The sequence below is a fragment of the Aristolochia californica genome, unplaced genomic scaffold (assembly GCF_029961685.1).
Source record: "Aristolochia californica isolate CCGP_79_NKW_82.1479 unplaced genomic scaffold, dmAriCali1.0.hap1 SCAF_5, whole genome shotgun sequence".
In the NCBI taxonomy this organism is placed as follows: domain Eukaryota; kingdom Viridiplantae; phylum Streptophyta; class Magnoliopsida; order Piperales; family Aristolochiaceae; genus Aristolochia; species Aristolochia californica.
In genome coordinates, this window is record NW_027182214.1 from 42,790,829 (window position 1) to 42,812,445 (window position 21,617).

Here is a 21,617-nt window from a genome sequence, read left to right on the forward strand (position 1 = left end):
ACGTAATTACTGTATTAATGTATAATTAATCATGTACAATAATTAAATAATATAATATACATTAAATTACTTACTCGTGTAGTAATCATGTTTGTTTTACCTAATTTAGAGTTTATGTATTATGTTTTAATTAAGTATACAGTTACAATGTACTAATTCTTTTGTTTTTTATATTTTTCTTATTTTGGGGCACTAACACTGGAAATTGCTTTCCAGTGCACGTGAACTCGTCCATACTAATATTAAGTTTGAAATTGAATTTCATGTAGATAAATAAAATAATTTTGAAACAGGAGATAAAAATGAAGTTCAAATTTTAAGTTTGTTGACGAACCCCTAAGAAGCCTAAACCTCAATCTCTTGCTAGTTTGATCATCATTGTTTCAGGCTTTGACCTTCATGCCACTAAATTTCATTGAAGAACAGTAACGTAAAAGATAAATCCTTGAGTACTGTTCTAGATTTTAATAAACTTCCTGGCAAATTGTAAATCCAAATAGACTGATTACTGAAATGTGACTTCTCCAAAATGTTTTAATGTACCACATAGCCTTTAACAGTTACCACATGGTAATTCTGCTTAATTTGTAAAAGAGGGGTTTCTTCTCCCGCTCTCTTCTCCCTCTCACTCTCGTCTTCGCACTCTCTGCTCCCTTCTCCCTTCTCCCTTCTCCCTTCTCCTTTCTCCCTGCGGCTTCTTCGTCTTCGCTCTCCCTTCTCTCTTCTCGTCTCTCTTCTCCCTCTCGGCCTCTCTCTCCCTTCTTTCTCTCGCTGCTCTCCTCTACTCGGCCTCTCTCTCTCGCACTCGCTCTCCCTTCTTCCTCTCTCCTCCCTCTCGCTGCTCTCTTTTCCCCTAAAAATCCTCCCGATTTCCTTCGGATTCACCCATTTCGGTTTCGATTTCCTTCGATTTTCCCCAAGTTTCAGAAGGTAACCCTAAACCCTATTTTTTTTCAATTAATTTACTGTTGTATTTGATTTAATCTTAATTTCTGAGTGCGGTATTTATATTGATTGTTTAGTTTCTGCATAATTTCGGGATATAGGGTTAGGGTTTATGGTATTTAGGGTTCAATTCCCACAAACACTGCAGAGCAGGGTTTTCAACACATGAAAATCCAAGGCACCACCAAGCACATAATAGACGATCATGTTTTTACGCTGGTGTCCACTGATATGCCACTTTATGTTAACTGTTACTTAGCACAGGGTGACCTTTTTCACCTTTGTGATGATTCTTACTTTGGCATCATTTAGCTCTTCTATCAGTTGGTCTACAATTTAAATATGGCAGGCAGTGGTAACTTTGATAAATAAAGAGATGATTAGCCAATTGCCAATTGACTTGCTTACCCCCATCCTTTCCCATTAACTCTATGGCTTAATTTTTATTTTTTTTCTGTGGGTTTGGGCATTGCCACTGGTTAGCTCATCTTGTTGTATCCTTCAGTTTAATGTGTAGATTGAGCTTTCTTCCGGTCTCAGAGAAATCATTTTCTGTTGTAGGAAAGTAAAGTAAAACAAATACAAATATATAGATCTCCTGGAATATAGTTAATATATAGTTAATCATTTACAACCGGTAAACTTATAGTTAATCCTGGATTAAATGGTGCTCTAGCATGTCCATTGTGGCACTGTTCGAGCATATCTTATCTCGCTATTATTGCATATTTAGTCTCAGAACATTTGCGATTTTTGGTTCCTTCTCTTTACTTGCTTGTTTTATTGTTATACTTGAAAATTTTATTTGCTTACCTAATCTGTACTTTTTTTCAGCCAGTCTATAGGACAGAAGAAGACAATGGCACACATGCAATTGGGCAGGAATCTCCTGCGACAAATGGTCAGGGATGCACTGACTCCTAAATCTAGCCAAATGGTTCATCCGCTGTTATTTTCTGGCCAAGGAGTTAGGTATAGAAAACTGGAAGTAATCCTTACAACGGTCAGTGGGTAACTCCTAGTTCTAAAGTTCATAATTTTCTATCATCCAACACTGCAATTTTGATTTTGTAATTTCGTTGTGGATTAAGATGTCCTGATCTGAACATGCAGAGCATTGAAAAGCTTGGTAAAGCTGGGGAAACTGTGAAGGTTGCTCCAGGATATTTTCGAAATCACCTCATGCCCAAGTTGCTTGCTGTTCCTAATACTGAGAAGTTTGCTTACCTTATGAGAGAGCAGCGGAAGGTGTGCTATTAATTTCTGAAGTTTTTTAGACTATAAAGTATAATTACTTTTTATCTTTGAATGCCCATATAATTATGAGCAGATTACGGTTTCTATATGTTGTTTCAGAGGTTATTCTTAGCTTAACACCCCCACTTAAGCCACATGAGTTGGTGGTGGCTTGGTTTCTTGAAAGTTTACTGCATTGATGTTCCCAAGCATGTTCTTAAAAGTTTAGAATAAAAAGACCAAGATTCTGATTGGTTTTCAGAAACTATATCTATAGGGTCATGGATGGACTGCAAAGTGCTGTTTTAAGAGTAAATCAGGGTGCTAGGTCTGAAGGCTTAGGTCAGAAATTGCAGGTATGAGCAGAGAGGCTGAGATAAGCCAGAAGGCAATGATAGGAGCATCAAAGAAGATAACTAGAATAAACTATCGGATCTCAGAATGACCCACAGGGATTTTTTTAGAAAGTGAGTCATTTGAACATCCATCGATATCATTTCTTTCAGTGGTTTATTGGCAGTGAAGATAGTGGAGAAAGAATAAGGTAGATTAGGTTTTTCTGGGTGACATGCTTCTTGGATTCTCTGAAGCTCTTGAGATGGTTGAAGTAACGTGGCAGATTTAATTGGTTAAAGGATGGTCAAACCAGCTTGTTCTTCCATGCAACAACCTCAATGGACAAGAAAAACAATCGTTTATTTGTCTTGCAACTTAATTGGGTTAATCTCTTATAAACCCGTGATATCAAACATTGATCAATTATTTTTTTAGTGTTACACTGGACAAATTTCCTCAAAAGCTCAGAATCACACTGTCCCATTTATGGCTCCGGATCCTTTTGTAGTGACCTCCATGAAGCAGCCTTTGAAATTGGAGAAGTCATCTGCTCCATTTCATATTGTCAGGCATTAATCGTTGATGGTCCTAGTGTTAATTTCAACAAGTTAGGATAGGATTTCTTTGCTGTCACATTCTAGACTTGTTTGGGGATTTTGTTAGAGGGCAAATTTCTATGTGCATCTATTAATGCTTTTTTCCCTCTGAATGATGGGTGATATGCCCATGTGGCTCTCACTCAATTAGTTACCTTTCAGATTCCTTTAAAATGGTTCATATTCTGTAAATGTTTTGTCGAAAAAAAAAAACGAGTTGGAATAATAAGACATAGATGATGCTTTTTGTTTTTAATGAAAATTATAGTGCTTTCATGAAGGTAATGTAGATTTTAGAATTCACCTTTGGTGCCCATGAAATATTCCATTCTTTGAGCAAGAATAGTCAATAATAGGCCTTTTTGTTTCTTTGTTAAGGAAGTTGAAATTTTTATTTCAAAAGCACAAAGCTAGGAGAACAAGATTTTAGGGGGTCTCTTTACTGTGAAAGTTTGGAGGGATATCTCTTATTTAGTTAAAGGGTCAACATCATGATTGACTGATCTCAGTACATTATCCAAGTACATTGAAATTCAGAAACAATGTCAATAATCTCGTGATGGGTCTGCCAGTGTTTCCAAGGAGGTTTAGCCTTAGAGCACCAGCCAATGACCACAACTAGAGTTCCTTTCAATCCAGAGAAAACCACCAATAGAATTCTTGAAGATAACACGACTTTGCAAAGGCTGTGAAGCTCAGCTGTGGTGGAGTTAGCAATGTCAATTGGGCTCGAGTGGATTCAATTGTGACTCCCTCATGAGTTTGGATTGCACCACCAACACTGGCAAGTCCCGGGTTTCCAAGATCATTGCCATCAAAGTTTATTTTGATAACTCCTTGAGGAAAGATTCCATTAAACATTCTTAACTAGGTAAGACATGGACATCTGGGCAATCACTCTCTAGTTATCCTTGATAATTTCTCTGTTTAAGGTCTGAAATTTTTTCAGGCTACTAATCCAGGCAAGGATGACACTAGAAATAGACTCGATAATCCTTTCACGGCAGCGGCACTTGTTGCTAAATGGGCTGTTATCATCTTCTGCCATATTTCCCAAGGGATGTGTGCAAATTAGGTTGAGAGCATAGTTTTACCCTACTTTGAAAGGTGAATACCAGAGCTCCATGAGATAAGGTCTAAGAGGCAACTAGGAAGACAAGCCTGGATTCCCTGTATGTTAAATAATGGGTCATCCTAAAACTTGACATGAGGCTTTTGATAGGTTTTGTAGGATCTTAATGTCTTGTTGAGGGTGTTCTTTGAGAGTTGATGGCCACATTGGATTCATAGCTGTCTTTCCCTTTTACTTTTTCTCCTTGCTAATTAATAGGCGGTTTATGGCCTTTTAAAAGGAAAGATGTGACCAAGAAAATATAGAAAGAGAGAAAAACCAATTGGAAAAGAAATCTAGACCATTAGGAAAGCAGTTTTGACAAAAAAAATGTTGACAGGAGACTTACACCAGCCCAGAAGTTAGCAAACTATTAATGCTTCCAGGCATATACCTCGTCGAGATGATGAGGTGCTTGCATCAGTCTTCAATCTCAATGGAAGAAGTAATATTACTAAATTCACCCTTTTAGTTTTATTGTAGAAGCTTTGGAGTTATCATGGAAATGAGGTTATAAGATCAAGAGTAGTTTAATCTCACAACTTAACCGGGGGGGTGGGGGGGATTAGTCCAAAATGAAGCATAGATGAATTAGTTGCATATTACTCCGTTCACTCGATTAGGCTGTTAGTGGTGAATGAGCGCCTCTTCTTTTGAATCACGCCAGGTAATCTTCTCAGGCAAAAATCAAGGAATCGTGTTTCATACCTATTTTGCAAATCATTCACATGAAGCAATCGCACGGGACGCGTCTCTCCCTCCCCCGACGAATTTTTTTTCCTCATTTTGCTTTGTTCTCCCTCTTTCGGCCTTCCTCTCCTGAATTTTTTTCTCCCGCTCTTCTCCCTCCCTCTCGGCTTTTCTCCCTTCTTGGCCTGCCCCCCCCCCCGGATTTTTTCCCCTCTTATCCTCTCCCTCTCGGCCTCCGTCGCAGAGCCGCCATTGCAGAGCATGGGAGGCCGAGCCTTTGTCGCAGAGCCTCTCAGCCTCCCTCTCTTCTCCCTCTTGGCGTATCGTTGGAGAGCTGCCTCCGTCGCCGTTGTCTCCCGCCATTATTTTTTATTTATAAAATAATTATTTTTATTTATTCAGTATATGCATTTTGTAATTACTTTATTAAATTAGTGATTTAATAGTCGTAATTAAAATATTTTTAAAGTAAACATTTGATAAATATTATTTAAACCAATGGTTTTAAATTTTGTGGCAATATATTATTAATTAATAATACGTAAAATTATATATTATGTTATTGATAAAATAATATATATATTATATTTATTTTTTTATTACTGTATTAAATTAGTGATTTTTAATGTTAAAATATATCTTATGTTATTAAAAAATAATTTATTTATTTATTATATTCGTTTCTGTTATTTTTTACTTTATTTATTAATTTTTTATAATTTATTTTAGTCACACATAATTATTATATTAATTTATAATAAACTGTAATCATTAAGTAATATAATATAGTCTTTCATTAATTAGTTTATTAATATATTTTAATACTACACATTAAATCACTTATAAGTGTAGTAACCATGTTTATTTTGGTTAACTATTTGTTTAGGTATATGTTCTATTTAAGTATATTATTAAAAGTTTCCCATTCTCTTGTTTATATCATATTTTTCATTTTGGGGCAATAACACTATAATCTGTTTTCCAGTGCACTTGAATTCATCTACACTAACACCCAAGGATGAGTTGAAGTTGAATCAATTCATTTAAGATGAATTGAAATCTTAACTTCATTTCAAGTTCATTGAGCACTAACCCCCCCCCCCCCCCCCCCACCAACGTTAGATACATGTAAGCTTTATTGAAGGGTGTTTTTGACCTTTGTATCAAGACTGTCATGGATCATGTATAAGTGAGAGGGTCGACAATTTCAACCTACTCTCTCTGTTTCTCGCCTTTATAGAAATACAACTCCAATTCCATTTTTCTCTATTAATCTCTTGCTCTTGTTCTATTTTTTTACTTTTTCAATAATAAATTAAAAACTAAAATTAGAAGAGGAGGAAGGCCCCACCTCCCCTCTCTTGCACGTGCAAGGAACAAGGGGAAGGGAGGTGCACTCCCTCTTCTGTATTTTGCCTGGGGGAGAACCCTGCCATGCTAGGGAGGAAGAGTTGCCTGCACAAGGAGCTTCTCCCTTCATAAAGAAATATTGGAGAGGGCAGGGTTCTACTCCCCTCATCACATTAAGAGGTGATGTAGGTTCAAAACCCATGAGTTATCAGGTCTTTTTTCCTTCCCCCCTCCCACAATGTTTTTTTCAGTTGCAATATCAAATTTTAGAGTTCCTTTAAGGTAATATCTCATCAAATTGGAGCCCTTCATGATAAAATTTCATAACTAATCTGAATGTGGTCATTTACTCCTTTATTGGCTCACCCAGCGGGCTAGCACTCTTTGGTTTATCACAATTACTAAGAGTACTCTTATGTATTCCATCAGTTATGTGGATTGCATATTTAACTCTGCAGTAAACGAAACTATAGGCACAGACAAAAAGGTTAACACATGATGCTTGGACACTATTTAAGATGCAACATTTCTCAAGAGTTTCATATGGCCGGTAGAATAAATTAGTGCTGATAGCTTATAACAGTATGATTAATTTTATGCAATTTTTCTGTCAGGATTTTTTCCTTTATAATTACTGTCAAATGCAGATAGGTGATTAGGTGTTTGTGGTTTTTCTGTCATTTTATTTTCTTAATAAATACTCTTTTGTTTAAGCAGCTTTATGAACGAGAAGAAGCTGAGACTGTTACAGTGGTTCCCGAAACCAAGGAAGACAAAATGAAAGAATATCAAGCTGCAGCAAAGCGTCTAGACAATGCTTGCTTGGTTAGTAGCCAGCATGGCTGATTTTTAGGATTACAGTTTTCCTGCTCTGCACAAAGATAATTATTCCGAGTAGTTTTTTCATCGGTTTCTATTAAATTTATTGTTTGTTTTTAATGTTGCATGGCAGTCTAGTTTTGAAATATACAACAAAGCCTTGGCTCATCGATAGTATAAAAATATGATAGAGAAATTGTTGCTTGGTTGGTTGACCTTGACTTCTTGTAGGGACTGAGGAGGATTATCAAGGAAGGCACAGAATTGCGTAATCCTGTGACAAAAGATGAGCTGGTTGATGAGGTTTGCTAATTTTCTCCTGAACTCTACAGTTGTTCTATAATTTTATAAGGCAAATGGTCTGTGGAGAATTTGGTGTTGAGATACTAGTGATGTTACACTTTTGTCTGCTATTGTATGGAATTTATGATCTGGAACTTCTTAACTTTGGAAATTGGAAGCATTCAAAATATATTCAGAAGTTAAATGACTCCGCTGATCTGTGAAATTTTGACAAAGGAGGATCTTGTATGCAAATTATTCATCCGTTTAGCTGCTTCAAGCTAAAAGATCTGTATCCCAAGTGGTACTGTAATTTTATCTGCAGATTGTCCTGATAACATGGTGCTCTCCAAAATGATCATGAGGGTTTCTTTCATTTTATAAATGCAAACTTATATTCAAGTCAAAGATTGGTGGTGAATTTGATTGGTTTTCAATCTTATAAATGCAAATTTATATTTAAGTCAACTATTGATAGTGAATTTGATTGCGAAAAGTATGCTCATTATATATGAATCATTTTTTAAAAGCATACTAACATTACGTGGCATAAGTTTAGTTTGCTTGTAAACTGATTCAGACATATATACATAGTTAACCATCCTTTGCTGTTCTGGAATTATCTAATAGATTGATTAACTGGAAATACTTTGATTCATGTCCGCTGGATATTGTAGCTTGAATGTTAACTTATGTCTTTTTTTTTTTTTTTCTGAAATGGAACTTGTTTCTTTTTTATGCCGTAGTTTTTGGTTTATAATATCTTCTTGTATTTCATTGTATTTTATTATCCTTTTAATAACATCTCACTTTCAAAAAATTACAATTGTGAAATTATCTGGGTGTAAAGATACAAAAATGAGCATTCCTATTGCAAAAGATCTCTTTATATGTGAACTTGTCTTCTGCTAAGCAGCATAAACTCAAGCATTCTGTCCCAGACAGCAATTGTCTGCTACTAGAAAGATGAATAAAACATTGTTAACATGTTCTCAATCAGGATGGAGCTGATTGGAACTCTTTAGATGCCAGGAACCGGGATGTAGTGAGTTTTGCTGATATTACATGGACAGTAAAAGACTGGTGGTCATTATCTATATGACTGAGTTATTATACTAGTCTTTTATCTGAGCTAGAAAATGAGCAAGAGAAGTGAGTTTTCTACTAGAAAGTCATACAAATTGTCATAATACCGTGTGGATTGTTAGATAGAAATGAAGAGTAACGATTTTTCTGGTTTTAACTTCCATTATAAGCTTGAAACATGTAGTGTCAGAGTAATTGCCCATTGTTTTTATTGAACCAGATTTACAGGATCTCATGCTTCTCTACTTTTACGATCTTCAGGTGGCAAGGCAGCTTTTCGTAAAAATCCATCCTGATAATCTGCACCTTCCATCCCAGCTCGCATCCTTGGGTGAATATGAAATACCACTCCGGCTGCCTAAGGCCATTCCACGGCCAGAAGGAAAGGTTGAGTGGACTCTCAAAGTAAAGTTGCGGCGGAAGTAAACATCTTATCTCTGGGGTTCTTTTGTGTTTATCGAATACTTATTGAATGGAACTGGATTTTAGGAAGGATATGAGGAAATTTCAGTCTTCAGACTGAGAGAAACAGTTGGAAAGCCTTGGAAGAAAGAATGGGATCAGACGTCAACTGACCCCTGAAAATCCATTGATTTATAGATCATGGTGTAATTTATAATTATGCAGGCGAGCAAGCAAGTAGAGAATCATTAAACTGCGGATTGTATCTGATTCATAAAGTTTATTTGAAATGAAACAGTGGAATCTCACAGAAACTATTGTTGCAAAAAAAGAAAAAAAAGTCCCAGATTCTCAAGCTTGTTGATGAGTTCTGGCCTTACTGGTATTTTCTTTATCCTTTGAATTGAACTTTATGGGGAATTAGCGAGATTGGAAAAAGAAATTGTAGGAGAGAATCTTGAGTTTGAGTTGTGAAATCTCTTCAACTTGGAGTTAGCAACGATGTGAATTGGAGAGACTTCGACGTAGGTCCCATGAGTGATCCGATACAATTTTGAGGATGGCAGGGAGGGCCTTACAAAGCAGTTTCTATCTTGGAGTGTGATACACGGGAAAGAAGAAAAGGGGGGGAAGCCTTGTGCCTTTTTTGTGCAGTTGAAGAAATTGTTCGAGTTGTAAAGCTGGATTTACTGCACCCAAGTCCATTTGCAAGGCTTTTCATGTGTGAACGCTCTCACCCTTTTCGTCTTCTTCCTTTCCCCCCATTAACTGGTTGTGCCCTTGTTTTATCATTCGTAAGGTGTAAAAAGGGAGGAAAAGCAAGAGGAGGTCCCCTTTGCTTTTCCACCCAAAACAGCTTTTAACCACCACTTTGATCACCTCGGTGTAAATGGAGTGATGATTTCCATGCAATCTATTCCAACTTTTCTTTGTTATAATTCATAAACTACCGACTCCCTTTGTCAATTCCTAGGTAAACCCTTGGTTTATGTAGCTCTCTCCAAGCATAAAAAATCCCTGCCTAAGATCTGTTTGGGATATTTGTAAATCCCTAAGAAGCTTTCCCTAGGAAGCATCCTCATCCCTGTTCTTTGTGCTTCCATACTTTTGTCTTTCTCTGGTGCCATGCCAAAACCTGCATTCTCTGAGTCTACTGTGGCAGTAGAGATTATAAATACATTATAATGGCTACGGGGGTTTGCGTGTGAGAGTCTACATGGGTTGCAAATGGGATTTTTTAAAGTGCGTTTATCATTGATCTAGGGCTCTTTGAAGTGGTAAAGCCCTAGATTTTATTTCATTATTTTTTGTGTGGGTGAGTGCCTGAATTGAAGCTGTTGGGAAAAGAAGCGCCATCATCAAGAAACCGGAGGAGCAAAGATCACATGGTATGGGTAGTGCCCTTTGATTGCATTTGTCTTTGCAATCATGAATCATCATGCTTTTCTCTTTTCTATGCATTTCGAGCAACTGGGGAGAAGTTTTCATCTGCTTCTTAGCTTTTCTTTTCCGAATTCCCTATTTGAAAAGCCTCTCCGTATTTTACTGTGTTGCTTCGGCATTGACTGGGAAAACAACAGTTGTCTCCTTAGATCTTTTTGAAAATGTGGGATTGATTCGTCTCCTGCTGCCTTTTGACTATTGAACTCAACTGTTCCTGGCATTACTAGGCAGAAGAAGTCCAAGGCAAAAAATGGCGCAGCTCGGTAGGGGGGATTGTCGAAGCGCCCCTTCAAACAGTTTGGGATATCGTCTCACAGAGCGAGAGGCTACCAGAATGGATGCCAATGGTCGAAAAGACCACCAAACTGGCAGGTGACGAGGGCGTTCCTGGTTACATCCGTCTAGTTTCTGGCTTCATGTTCCCCCAAGACGACGGCGACAGGTCGTGGATCAAGGAGAGGTTGGTTCTAATGGACCTGATTTCACACACTTACATCTACAGGATGGAAGCCAGTAACGTAGGCCTAGATGGCTCAGTGAACACGGTGAGGTTACTGGATTATGGTGATGATTCAACTCTGGTGAATTGGTCGTTTGAGATAAACCCAGTCCAAGGAGCAAAACAGGATGACACAATCGACTACCTGGGTTTTCTTTACAAATCCTGCATCAATAGAATTGGAAGAGCCCTGGAAAATGCCTCCAGCAGAACACGAGTTGCAGTAGAGAGTAGCCAGTGAGCAGAATGTGTAGTGGACCAGTGACCATTCCTCGAAATACTTAGATTAGATGTTCAAAAGATTTGGGTTTTTTTTACAAGTCCTGCATCAATAGAATTGGAAGAGCACTGGAGAATGCTTCCAGCAGAACACAAGAGTTGCAGCAGAGAGTAGCCAGTGGGCAGAATGTGTAGTGGACCAGTGACCATTCCTTGAAATGCTTTGATTAGATGTTTCAAATGATTTGGGGAAGTATGAAAGTCTATTCTATTTTGTGCAAAAACAAGACCGGTGAGGCCACCCAAGTGTGCAGGGTCCCACCTGGTAGTCCATGCCTAAAATCTACATGACCATACAAAATGGGGTTTGGCCCACTTGGCCATTGAAGAATGAAGACATTGGTAAAAAGAGTTTGAAAGTCACAATCAGTTCAGTTTCCACCCACAACCTGGACCCATTTTTGAGTCCTTTTCCTTTCTTGGGGACATGGAGAATCTGACCATCCATGCAGATAAATGGGTTTTATCTTCATGTCATGGCTAGCTTTGTCAGTCTAAATAGTCTGATAAAAACAAATTTCGTTTTCTTCAACTCTTTCTTGTTGAGTTGTTGAAGCATTAGATGGAGGAATTTTTTATTTTTTTTTAAATTCAGGTAAGAAGGCCTCCAAAGAGTTCTACTGTACAAGCTCATTCCTTGAGAATGGAATCTTCTCTGTGGCATTTAAAACAAAGGTAGAAAAGGGAAGAACTCCAAAGTTGCTCCAGAACCCAACATCTGAGTGTGCTGTGCATGCTCTCCAACCGCGATCTCCTTTTATGTCCTGCTCTCAGACACAACGAGCCAAAACAAAACAAACAAACAAACAAACAACATAAAAGAGATCCAAGACAGAGTGGAGACCCCTCAGAGGAGAAACTCCAACAGCTTTGGGATCCACACGCATGAGCTGCTTACATGAAGACATTACAACCTCTGCTGCTGCAATTCTTCTCAAGTCACCATCTATCCATTCCCCCATATACTATAAATCGTTTATGCTCCAGATAAGTTATTTGTTCTTGTGGGAAGATGATCTGGAAAGAAGAACTGGGAGTAATGAGTGTCTGTTGAGTGGGGTTGGAGGAAAAGAAAAGCAGAAAATGGTTCAGATTAAATGGATAAAAGTTCTGTCACAGAATGTTGAGAACCTGTAGGATTCTCTTGGTTAAAGTGATTATAATACTCTTCTAGGGTTCATGGTGACATCATGCGGAGGAGGGAGTCACTGCATCTGATGGTTCCATCACCTTCATCAGCCAAAAAATGGAGGAAAATGTTCTATTTCTTTGGAGGAGAAAAGAAATCAAATTTCTGGATTAGGAAAGGTGAAGTATCATTTTGGTCAGCTGGGTTTATAATTATCACTACTTTGAAGGATGGATCTTTTAGAAAGAATACAGTTCCTTTTTTTATTGAAGGATATAGGAGTGAAGACGGGTTGGGTCAGAGGGTCAGATTTTGAAAACCCAAACCCACACTGCATTCGGGTCGGGTTTCCCGAGAAACCATCGACATCTTTATCGGATGCCTCATCAGTGTCTCCCCCTACCGCCTCGGCCCACGTTAGCTTGATCTTTCTATCTTTAGTTTTGATTAATCCAATCTCGTCCGTCCGTTTCCGCAGATGAAATAAGTGAAAGCCATTATAATTATATAATTATGGCAAACGCCATTTTCTCGAGTCATGATGAGTGGCGTGTATGGAGGCGAGGCCCACCGGGGCCCACTAGACAGTGCACGTCAGTAGACGGATTCAAATTAGATTACTTTGTTGTCGGGGATTTCTCGATCATCATTATCGTTAACTCCAACTTATATATATGAAATTACATCATTAGTGCTTCAATTACGGAGAATTTAAAAAACCCGAAATCGACAAAGATTTCGTAATTATAGTATTTGGGGGGACTGAAATCTGAATAAAAAGGAAAAAAGGGTATTTTCAGAGGAGATAAGTAAGGGCTCCCAAGGCGACATGAAGATGGGACGTTTTCGCCGAAACGTGGAGCTTTTATTTTCCTAGGAATCTCAGTGACGACTTACGAGTTACGAGCCGTATAGGGAGAGAGGAATCGGCTTCTAGAACGAGCCGATCTAATAAATGGGGGGAAATTTGTCTTTTATTTAAAAGGAAAGAGAAAAAACAAAGAAAGCAAGACAAAAAGAAAAGAAAAGCGGGAAAATAGAAAAAAAAAAAAAAAAAGGAAAAGTAAAGGGAGGGCGTGATCGCTTTTGCCTTTTTCCTTGCAGGAATCTTTGAAAATCAGTCGCCTAGCAAGAAAGCTTTTTTAAAAAAATGAAAGAAAAGGAAAAAAGAGAGAAAAACACGGCCCCCCAGGGTTTTTCAGAGGTTTTTGCACTTCTCTCTCTCTCTCTCTCTGCTCTTCGTCTTTCTCCGTTTTCCCGTTGAAGTTAGCATCGTTGTTCCTAACATGCGCACCGGTTGTCATAGAGTGCTCACGGCGCGTCTCTCCTGATGACGACTCTGGAGCCCTCTCGCTTCACTGCCTGCGACCGCCACCCAGATCAGCACTTCACCGGATTCTGCGCAGCCTGCCTGCGAGAGCGACTCTCTGGGCTCGATCAGTTGCAGGATACTCGTCGGAAAAGCACCTCCTCCACCACTAACCCGCTCAAGGCCATCTTCCGTGGGGGGGACCCTTGGAACAAGGCTTCCTCATCCGGCTCTTTCTTCCCCGAGCTCAGGCGATGTAAGTCGTTCTCTGGACCGAGAGCCGAGGCTTTTTCGGGCGTCTTTGAACCGCAGAGGAAATCCTGTGACGTTAGGGGTCGGAGTACTCTCTCCACTCTCTTCCACCAGGACGACGAGAACCGGACGGGGAAAGAGGTTTGGGGCGAAATCGAAGTAGACACTCGCAAGGTAGGGTTTGCGAACATTCCGGAGCCGGAGATTCGGGTTTCGGAGCCGCTGGTGGTCGAGGAGTTTCACGAAATCCAGGAGGCTGTGGAGGAGATTGAGGAGGAAGGGGAAATCGAGGAAGAGGAAACGAAAACCATCAAGGATCACATTGATCTTGATTCCATGAGGAAGTCGGATAAGACGGACAAGGAGAAGAGAGATTTCAAGGAAATCGCCGGGAGCTTTTGGGTCGCGGCGTCCGTTTTCAGCAAGAAGTTGCAGAAGTGGCGGGGAAAGCAGAAGATAAAAAAGAGCCGGCACAAGTCGACGCCTGGGGAGAGCGAGAAGCCGACATTGTCTTCCCGGAGGTTCCGTGAGTCGCGGTACCGCGAGACGCAGTCCGAGGTCGCGGATTACGGGTACGGGCGACGGTCCTGTGACACGGATCCGAGATTCTCTCTCGACGCGGGGAGGATCTCCTTCGATGATGCCCGGTACTCGTTCGAAGAGCCGCGAGCTAGTTGGGACGGCTACTTGATCGGAGCTCGGGTGCCCCGGTTGCCGCCAATGGTCTCGGTGCTTGAGGATGCTCCTGTGCCAAGGTCCGATGCGCAGATCCCCGTCGAAGAAGCGAGAAATTCAATCAGTGAGGATGCAATGACACCCGGCGGCACGCTTCAGACTAGGGAGTACTACTCAGATTCCTCTTCCTCTAGTCGGCGGCGGAAGAACCTCGAACGCTCCAGCTCCGTTGGCAAGGTCGAGGAGATTGACGAAACAAAGTCGGTTTCCAATTCGAAGGTCTCCCCTGCCACCGTCGATTATGTCAATGGAAGCAAACTCTCGGGTCCCTCCATCGATCGAGAGTCTAAAGATTCTAATTCAAACTCGAACTCAAACTCGAACTCGCTTAGAGATGATTGCTGGGAAAGTTTTGATTCTGTATACCGGGACGCCACCGGGGTGCAGACGAAAAGCAAGAAATCGCGCAGGTGGAGTATGGCCTGGAGCATTTGGGGATTAATTCACAGGCGAAATAAAGACGACGATGATGAAAGATCCTGCAGGGCAAGTGTCATCGATCGCTCATTCTCAGAATCATGGCCGGAGCTCCGGCGGGATGTTAATGGTGATCCAAGGGGAGGTTTTAACAGGAAAGTCTTTCGAAGTAACAGTAGTGTGAGTTCGAGGGGTTCCCATAACAATGGAGCTTCTGCCTTTGGGAGTACAAAGAAGAGTAGTGCAGAGACTAATGGGCACAGTAAGAAGAAGAGAGAAGCGTTTGTGCTGGAGAGGAACCGCAGTGCAAGGTATTCTCCCAGCCATTTTGATAATGGACTCTTGAGGTTTTACTTGACTCCTTTGAGGAGTAGCAGGAGGAATGCCATTGGGGTTTCTGGGAAGAGTAGGTCAAAGAGCTCTCATTCTTTTGCCCGGAGTGTGCTTCGTTTATCCTGAACCGAGGACCGCACCAGGTGCTTTTTACCTTTGGAGTTCTGATTCTCTGTTCTTTGCGCAAAACGCATCTATTTCTCTTTTGTATGCTTCTTCCTTGTGGTGGATTGTTCATTTTATAAATGATAAGCTTATTGGATGCTCCCTTTCTTATCTATGTTTCCGAAACTCTCTTGAAATGGTGGATTCGCTTGATTCTTCTCGTGCAGCAACCAGTTTGTTCTGCCTGAATCTATCTTCCTCTCTCTCTCATTCTGGGAACTTGAAAATGGCTAGGTATGGGTATTTTGTGTCAACTGTGAAAAAATTCATGAAGGTAGGTTGCTACAGCTGCCATGAATGGACTCTGTTCGTGAAGAATTATTACATGTTCATGTTTGTCATGATCTTGGGTTACGTGATCTCATTTGCAAGTAGATAAATAAAACTCTCCCTCTTATGGATTTCTGTGTGGATTTTCATAATGAATACTCTTAAATTTTTTTTGTTACATACACCCATCAATGAAATGCATCCTGCTGCATCCTGCCATTGCAAGGCATTAACCGAAGCTCTGGTTAGGTATTAGACCTCACTAGCTCCTTGAGAGCATGCTTTTTCCCAACCCACTTTGATGTTTGCTTGGAGCTCCATCCAACCAGCTAAACTTATAGTGCTCACAACTACGAGTAACATAATTTATTGGTGTTCATCAGAAGATGCTTGATGCATAAGACTTGCACAGTGAACATACTTGAGAGATTTTGTAAAGAAAATAAACAAGTTCTTACTTATTTCCAATTTTTTATCCAAGAAAGCCTCCAATTCCATTACATTCACTGACAAAATCAAATGTTCTCCTTGTTTAACACAGATCATAAGAAGATAGCCAAGAAAGGGTTGGATTTTCTGATCAAGTACGGTTTTAAGCTTCATTTTAACATGCACAGAAGGTACATAAAACCAGAAGTAGAGTGAAACTTGTTGATCTGAGATGGTTATCCAGGACTTCTCTTGAAAATTGAACTGAATGGAATGAAACTATTGATGTAAGATGGCTTTGAAAGCCTTCTCTACAAATTTCAACTAGCAAATGGTGCAATGGAGGATTCGTGCAGGTACAAATATTGGGAACTATTGTAGCGAATGAGGATCAAAAAGACAGTTTTACTGAGCCATCTGAAGATGATAAACAATGCAAATGGTGAACCATTCATGAAAGGAACACATCAGTTTGATACGTTTCTTTAGATTGAAATCTTAGTTCAATCTTCAAGGCTTTGCAGTATCAGATACCAAATTGACAAGTTCCCCACACTAGGAGATAATCGTGAAACAAATACCAAATGGGGATTACTGCCATATTTTTATTATTTTTCAACAACAGTCTACAGCTAATTTCATTACAACCATTATAACTATAGATGCATAAATGAAAGAAATCACCAAGTATAACAGGAAAAATTTCTTTCAGGAAGCAAAGGCAGGAGTGGTAGCAACCAAATCTTTAAGGATTTAATAGTATAAGAACTGTATCCCAGTAGAGAGTTTGTGTACTAGCTCAGAAAATCAGGCCTTCCATGCACATCTTCTTTCAGACCTTGTCAGTTCAGCTAGACTCTAGGTCACATTACAACAACACAGAAACACAGCTTGTTGAGGTTTAGCTTCTGTTGTTTGATGAAATCTTAGACTCACTTCGACCTGCATGTTCTCACATGATTACTATGCAGGACTTCTTTGAAGACGATCAGTTGCACTACATCTTGGTTATAAAATAAACAGTTTTCAATTCGTAACACTGGAAAAATAAATTCAAAATAGGAAATTCTATCCAATTCCACTGCAAGCATGTTGACTGAGAAAAAATTAGATTGAAACCACAATGGATACAATATAACCCATGCCTTTGAGGTATTAGTGACAATGAAAAACTTGGGAGTCAAGCTTATCTCTTCTGGCTTTGGAAGGGCTTCAGTCTTTTCTCCAGAATATACCTCCAGCAGCTTTTGTCAGCACCACTTATCTTTTTAGGAGCATCTGCTGGTAGTAAACCTGCAAGCAATGCTTATAAATTATTTGAGGTTTTGTTAACAAAAAAGGAGCCAAAAATCATTTTATCTAAAGATGATAATAATCTGCAAGAACTATGAGTACTTACACAGTAACTACTCTGTATCCAAACCAACCTCACATTATAGAGACTATACCCCTATTTTTTTTTTTTCTTGATTCTTTCCAGTTCATGCTTTTCATCTAGCCTCTATTCCTATAATCTTCAAAATTACCTTTACAAAGTGCACTAGGTGGTAACAGAAAAGCCTCAACCAATCCAACAAGAATAAGACGTCACAACAACAATAATGATGTAAAAATAATTGACATCCAACAAGCACCAATCCAATTACTTCAATAAAACTTTTTTTCTTTCTTCTCTTTTTTTTTTTTTTTCTTTTCTTTCGTAAGTGGTAGCACATATCCCCCAACAATACAATCCAGATGCTTCCAGAATCATGGAGAAAGGAAGAAGGTAGTAAAACACTTCCAATCCCTTACCAGACAACTATCTTTTTTGTTGAAACTCTTCATCCCAACCTCCTTACTGGCAACAACCTTTTTACTGAAATGCTTTCAGGTCTCCTCATCGTTAAGAAGATTCAAGGTGCATCCTGATATTGATCTCTCTCCTCAACAATGGAGTCTGAGCGAAACAACTCAAAAGATAAATGACTTCTGCAGGCCTCCTAAAAGTAAGTGTGGCACACCACTGGAAAAGGAAATCAGTTAGTTGATTCATCAACTGAGAAATCAACTCAATTTGTTATCCCACCAGATTAGTTTTGGTTCTCCTATCCTGCCCATCCTTTTTTCCCTTGTCATTTCATTCTTAAGGATCATCCCTTAACTACTGTATAATTTTGGTAAGGCATAAGCTGCTTAGCTGGCTGTAAATATCTGGAATTTGATCAATTCCTTTACAAAAGATTATCCAGCAAACTTCAGCATAACATGGTCAAGCTACTAAGAAAGACAAATTCCACAAAACTATTAACACATGCTAGGCAAGTATAAATTTTTCTCTAACTCCAAAATATAATATAACAATGTAGTGTCATGGGATTTGACCACATAAGACCTTCAGTGGGAAACCAAAATGCGTCTAGCAAGCCTTTGGTAGCTGGTAGACTTATATCAAAAGGTAAAACACACCCCAAGGCCAAAAATTCACTATATTTGAGTACAATCCCTCAGGCCTTACCATGTCAACCATCCTGTTGAAATAACGTATAAACATTCAATAAACAAATTGCAATCACCACAAGCCCAGGGCCAATGATGATAACAAAAACAATTAAAGAGTTTTCCAACTAAGAAACAAGACAAATGAAGAAAACTTGCACAGATTGATTTTTGTGATCTCATAGCAGACTCCTTTGCAGTGAGTCTTTGCCAGCTTATATCCAATTCCCCAGTTTGGTAAAAACTTTGCTACTTTGAAGAGGTTCTTTTTCTTTCTGTGCTTTGACTTTTTGAGGGTTACAGCAGTAGAAGTTGAAGGTTGTGGGACAGAAGCACTGAAATTTCTGACAATATTAAAGAATATTGGAGGAAGCTACCAATACATCACTATGTTGCACTTCTGATAAGCAAAAACTGCCATCTAAGAGGTTGGGGATGGATGAGGATGCACAATGAGCAATGAAAAAAGCAAATGCAAAAAACAAACAATTTACTATTCTCTTTAAAGGACAAGAAAGAGAGACAGAGAGATAGATTGGAATCAGTTTCCCATTATTGTGAAGGATTCTTGTTCCATTGTCCTCATAGTTTTCTCTTTGAGAGAGAGAAAGAGATAAAATAACAGAAGAAACATAAGCTTGCAGACAAGTTGAACGATTAATAAGGCAGAACATTCTATACGCATCCATGAGAAGATTGAAGAAAAGCAACCTTTTCCATCAGGACCAAGCAATGGTGCCTGTCCAATGGACAGGTGATGAAATGATATATATAAAGTATTTTTTAAATAAAATGTAATTCAACAATGTTTACTTAGCATGTCAATAACGGTAAAAAAACTATTTGAAGTGTTTTTAAATTTTATAACTTACAAATAACACCCAAAAACAACTGTTCTACACCACTTCTGCAAATAGGTCTATTACATTTGTCATCCTCTCCACTTGTGTGAAATAAACTCAAACCAATTCTTTTTCTACTACAGAAGGTGATTCATTGGAGTAATAGTCCCTTCATTCTAAACCCTTCACAGGTCCTTTATTTCACACTTGTCTGGAAATTGATAAAGAATAAATACCAAAGCATAAAACTTAGAAACACGTAAGAACATTGAAAAACAAAAGATGGAAATACTCACTGAAGATCACAGAAAAAATTTATTGGCAATTTTAGTCCAAGAACTCTTCATTTAAAAAAAAAAAAAGAGCTGCTGTTTGAAGGATAATAACATAAGCAATGTAGAAATACATGTTATGTCTTTGAACAAACAGGTCTTGAACAAATATAATGAAAATAATGCCAAGAGCTAAAAGGCTTAATAATGTAGTTTAATTTCTGTAATAGTAGATCAGAACAAAAAAGTAACAGTCTACCACTGCCAAAAATTCAACACTGAAATAGTTCGGTACACGTTAGGAAATCCAACACTCATAAATAAAATAATGCCAAGAGCTAAAAAAAGCTTGATAATGTAATAGGAGATCAGAAAAATTAAGTAATAGTCCACTGTTGCCAAAAGCACAAAAATGAAACGTAGAAAATCCAATACTGATTGCTGACTCCCCATGAAAATTTGGGTATATGTTGGATGAAATCATCTCCATCACCTCATGTTGTCACCCTCATGGAAAAACTCTCTGGCCAGAAAATTGCTAGGAGATCGGTTCTCCTTACAGTCCCAATCCAGTATTGGCCAATATCTACCAAGCAGAATTTCAAATCATAACTGATATTAGTGATAAATAGTTCACAGTAATAATTAAAGACAAAACAGTACCTACAGACAAACAAAAAGGAAAGATCTGTGGCAAAACCCACTTCGGTGCTATTAAAGAAAATCAAATCCAGAACAGCAAACAAAGATAAACATTGTTTAGAATTTAATAAACTAAGAAATTGCTTTAGAATTACAGTTTCATCATTGTCCTCATAACTCATATTTTTTATTACATTTTCAACAAAACATAAGCAAAATAAGTACGTTCCTAAATGGCAAATCTATGATGAGCATCCTTTTTCTATCAGGGATCCTGGCATAAAGTAAAATGATCTAACCATGAAGTGCTAACCTGTGATAAAAACAATCGGTTAGTTCAAGGTTTCAGAGGTCCCCCATCTTTACTGAGATATAGGAAGGGAGGAACAACGATAATTTCAAAATATTGTTTTCCATATGTTATGAAAACTACGGATTCAGATTTCTTTCATCAAACCACGTACACATTCTAAACGTATATCTTAATATACTCTATCGAGAAAGAAACATCAAAGTAACTTAAAAAGGGACGCAAATCAAAACGATATGCGTACAAAATGACGGCTTTAACCACCATTATACAAAACGGAGCGACTCTCTTCACAAGAACAGAGCACTTCAAGTAAAACAACCAAACCCAGTCAATAAAAAACAAAACCCATCTTCATTGATATACCCATGTTTGAACTAGACTTCCTTAGCGTCCAATCAAACTTCAGGAATTCAGAGTCTGAGACTCACTGCGGAGAAAAAGAGGTGTATATATAAGACGAAGAGTTTAAGCTACAAGGGAGGTACAATGGACGTCCCAGTTGTAAAAATACAGATGAACAGTTTGAGAAAAGATAATAAATAAAAGGAATAGGATTGGAAATGAGGAATCCCGTGGCAGAGAGTAACAACAAATTAACGCAGAGAGGAAGAGAAGAAACCTACCGACGGGAGCCTTCAGAGACGGGTCGCAGAGAGGATGCGCAGAGCTGAGCGATATCGTCTGGGAAAAAGCGTGGAGATGGTCGACTGATAAATTTTTCATGCAGTAGGAGAATGAACGCCACAAAAATCTATTTACAGAAGAATTTACGTGAATGGGGACGAAACAGTACTCACTCCACCGGTGTGTCATCAAACCAGGACACATCCGACCTACTGAACGGTGTTGAACTGGATCTGCCCCTTCCTAGGCTCAATCTGACATCTCTTGCATAAAAGTGGAGGGGTCTCCTCTCTGAAGTGCAGAGGAAAGGACACAGAGCCCCTTCCCCCTCCC

The 21,617-nt window shown here is 38.9% G+C and overlaps 3 protein-coding genes and 1 long non-coding RNA gene across 6 annotated transcripts; 3 read left to right on the plus strand and 1 right to left on the minus strand.

The window, feature by feature from the left end:
- Window positions 1-621: 621 nt before the first annotated feature.
- LOC137966198 (uncharacterized) lies at window positions 622-9,238 on the plus strand. 2 transcript variants are annotated; one of them, XM_068812749.1, is made up of 6 exons: window positions 622-930; window positions 1,784-1,948; window positions 2,059-2,193; window positions 6,982-7,089; window positions 7,315-7,386; window positions 8,713-9,238. In XM_068812749.1, the coding sequence occupies exons 2-6, from the start codon at window positions 1,805-1,807 to the stop codon at window positions 8,875-8,877; spliced, it is 624 nt and encodes a 207-aa protein (XP_068668850.1). In that variant the 5' UTR covers window positions 622-930; window positions 1,784-1,804; the 3' UTR covers window positions 8,878-9,238. The 2 variants fall into 2 exon arrangements, with proteins under 2 accessions (XP_068668850.1, XP_068668849.1); XM_068812748.1 differs by having other exon boundaries at window positions 1,780-1,948; window positions 8,713-9,235.
- A 1,402-nt stretch (window positions 9,239-10,640) lies between these two features.
- Window positions 10,641-11,036, plus strand: LOC137965379 (uncharacterized). The gene has a single exon (XM_068811678.1). It carries the CDS (start codon window positions 10,641-10,643, stop codon window positions 11,034-11,036), a length of 396 nt encoding a protein of 131 aa, XP_068667779.1.
- Window positions 11,037-13,424: 2,388 nt separating this feature from the next.
- Window positions 13,425-16,571, plus strand: LOC137966499 (protein OCTOPUS-like). Of its 2 annotated transcripts, none has more exons than XM_068813137.1 (2): window positions 13,425-15,392; window positions 16,226-16,571. In XM_068813137.1, exon 1 carries the CDS (start codon window positions 13,534-13,536, stop codon window positions 15,373-15,375), a length of 1,842 nt encoding a protein of 613 aa, XP_068669238.1. In that variant the 5' UTR covers window positions 13,425-13,533; the 3' UTR covers window positions 15,376-15,392; window positions 16,226-16,571. The 2 variants fall into 2 exon arrangements, with proteins under 2 accessions (XP_068669238.1, XP_068669239.1); XM_068813138.1 differs by lacking the exon at window positions 16,226-16,571 and adding an exon at window positions 15,582-16,087.
- A 135-nt stretch (window positions 16,572-16,706) lies between these two features.
- Window positions 16,707-21,596, minus strand: LOC137966216 (uncharacterized). The gene is made up of 4 exons (XR_011116199.1): window positions 21,284-21,596; window positions 20,199-20,291; window positions 17,908-18,118; window positions 16,707-17,406 (listed from the first exon to the last, which is right to left on the minus strand). It is a non-coding gene; the product is annotated as an uncharacterized lncRNA (long non-coding RNA).
- Between the last annotated feature and the right edge of the window lie 21 nt (window positions 21,597-21,617).

What these genes read in the sequence shown, in the direction of transcription:
- LOC137966198 (XM_068812749.1), top strand. Translation starts at nt 1,805, where the DNA reads ATGGCACACATGCAATTGGGCAGGAATCTCCTGCGACAAATGGTCAGG. An exon ending in TGGAAGTAATCCTTACAACG is followed by an intron (nt 1,949 to 2,058) that starts GTCAGTGGGTAA and finishes CTGAACATGCAG; the next exon opens with AGCATTGAAAAGCTTGGTAA. An exon ending in GTCTAGACAATGCTTGCTTG is followed by an intron (nt 7,090 to 7,314) that starts GTTAGTAGCCAG and finishes GACTTCTTGTAG; the next exon opens with GGACTGAGGAGGATTATCAA.
- LOC137965379 (XM_068811678.1), top strand. Translation starts at nt 10,641, where the DNA reads ATGGTCGAAAAGACCACCAAACTGGCAGGTGACGAGGGCGTTCCTGGT.
- LOC137966499 (XM_068813137.1), top strand. Translation starts at nt 13,534, where the DNA reads ATGACGACTCTGGAGCCCTCTCGCTTCACTGCCTGCGACCGCCACCCA.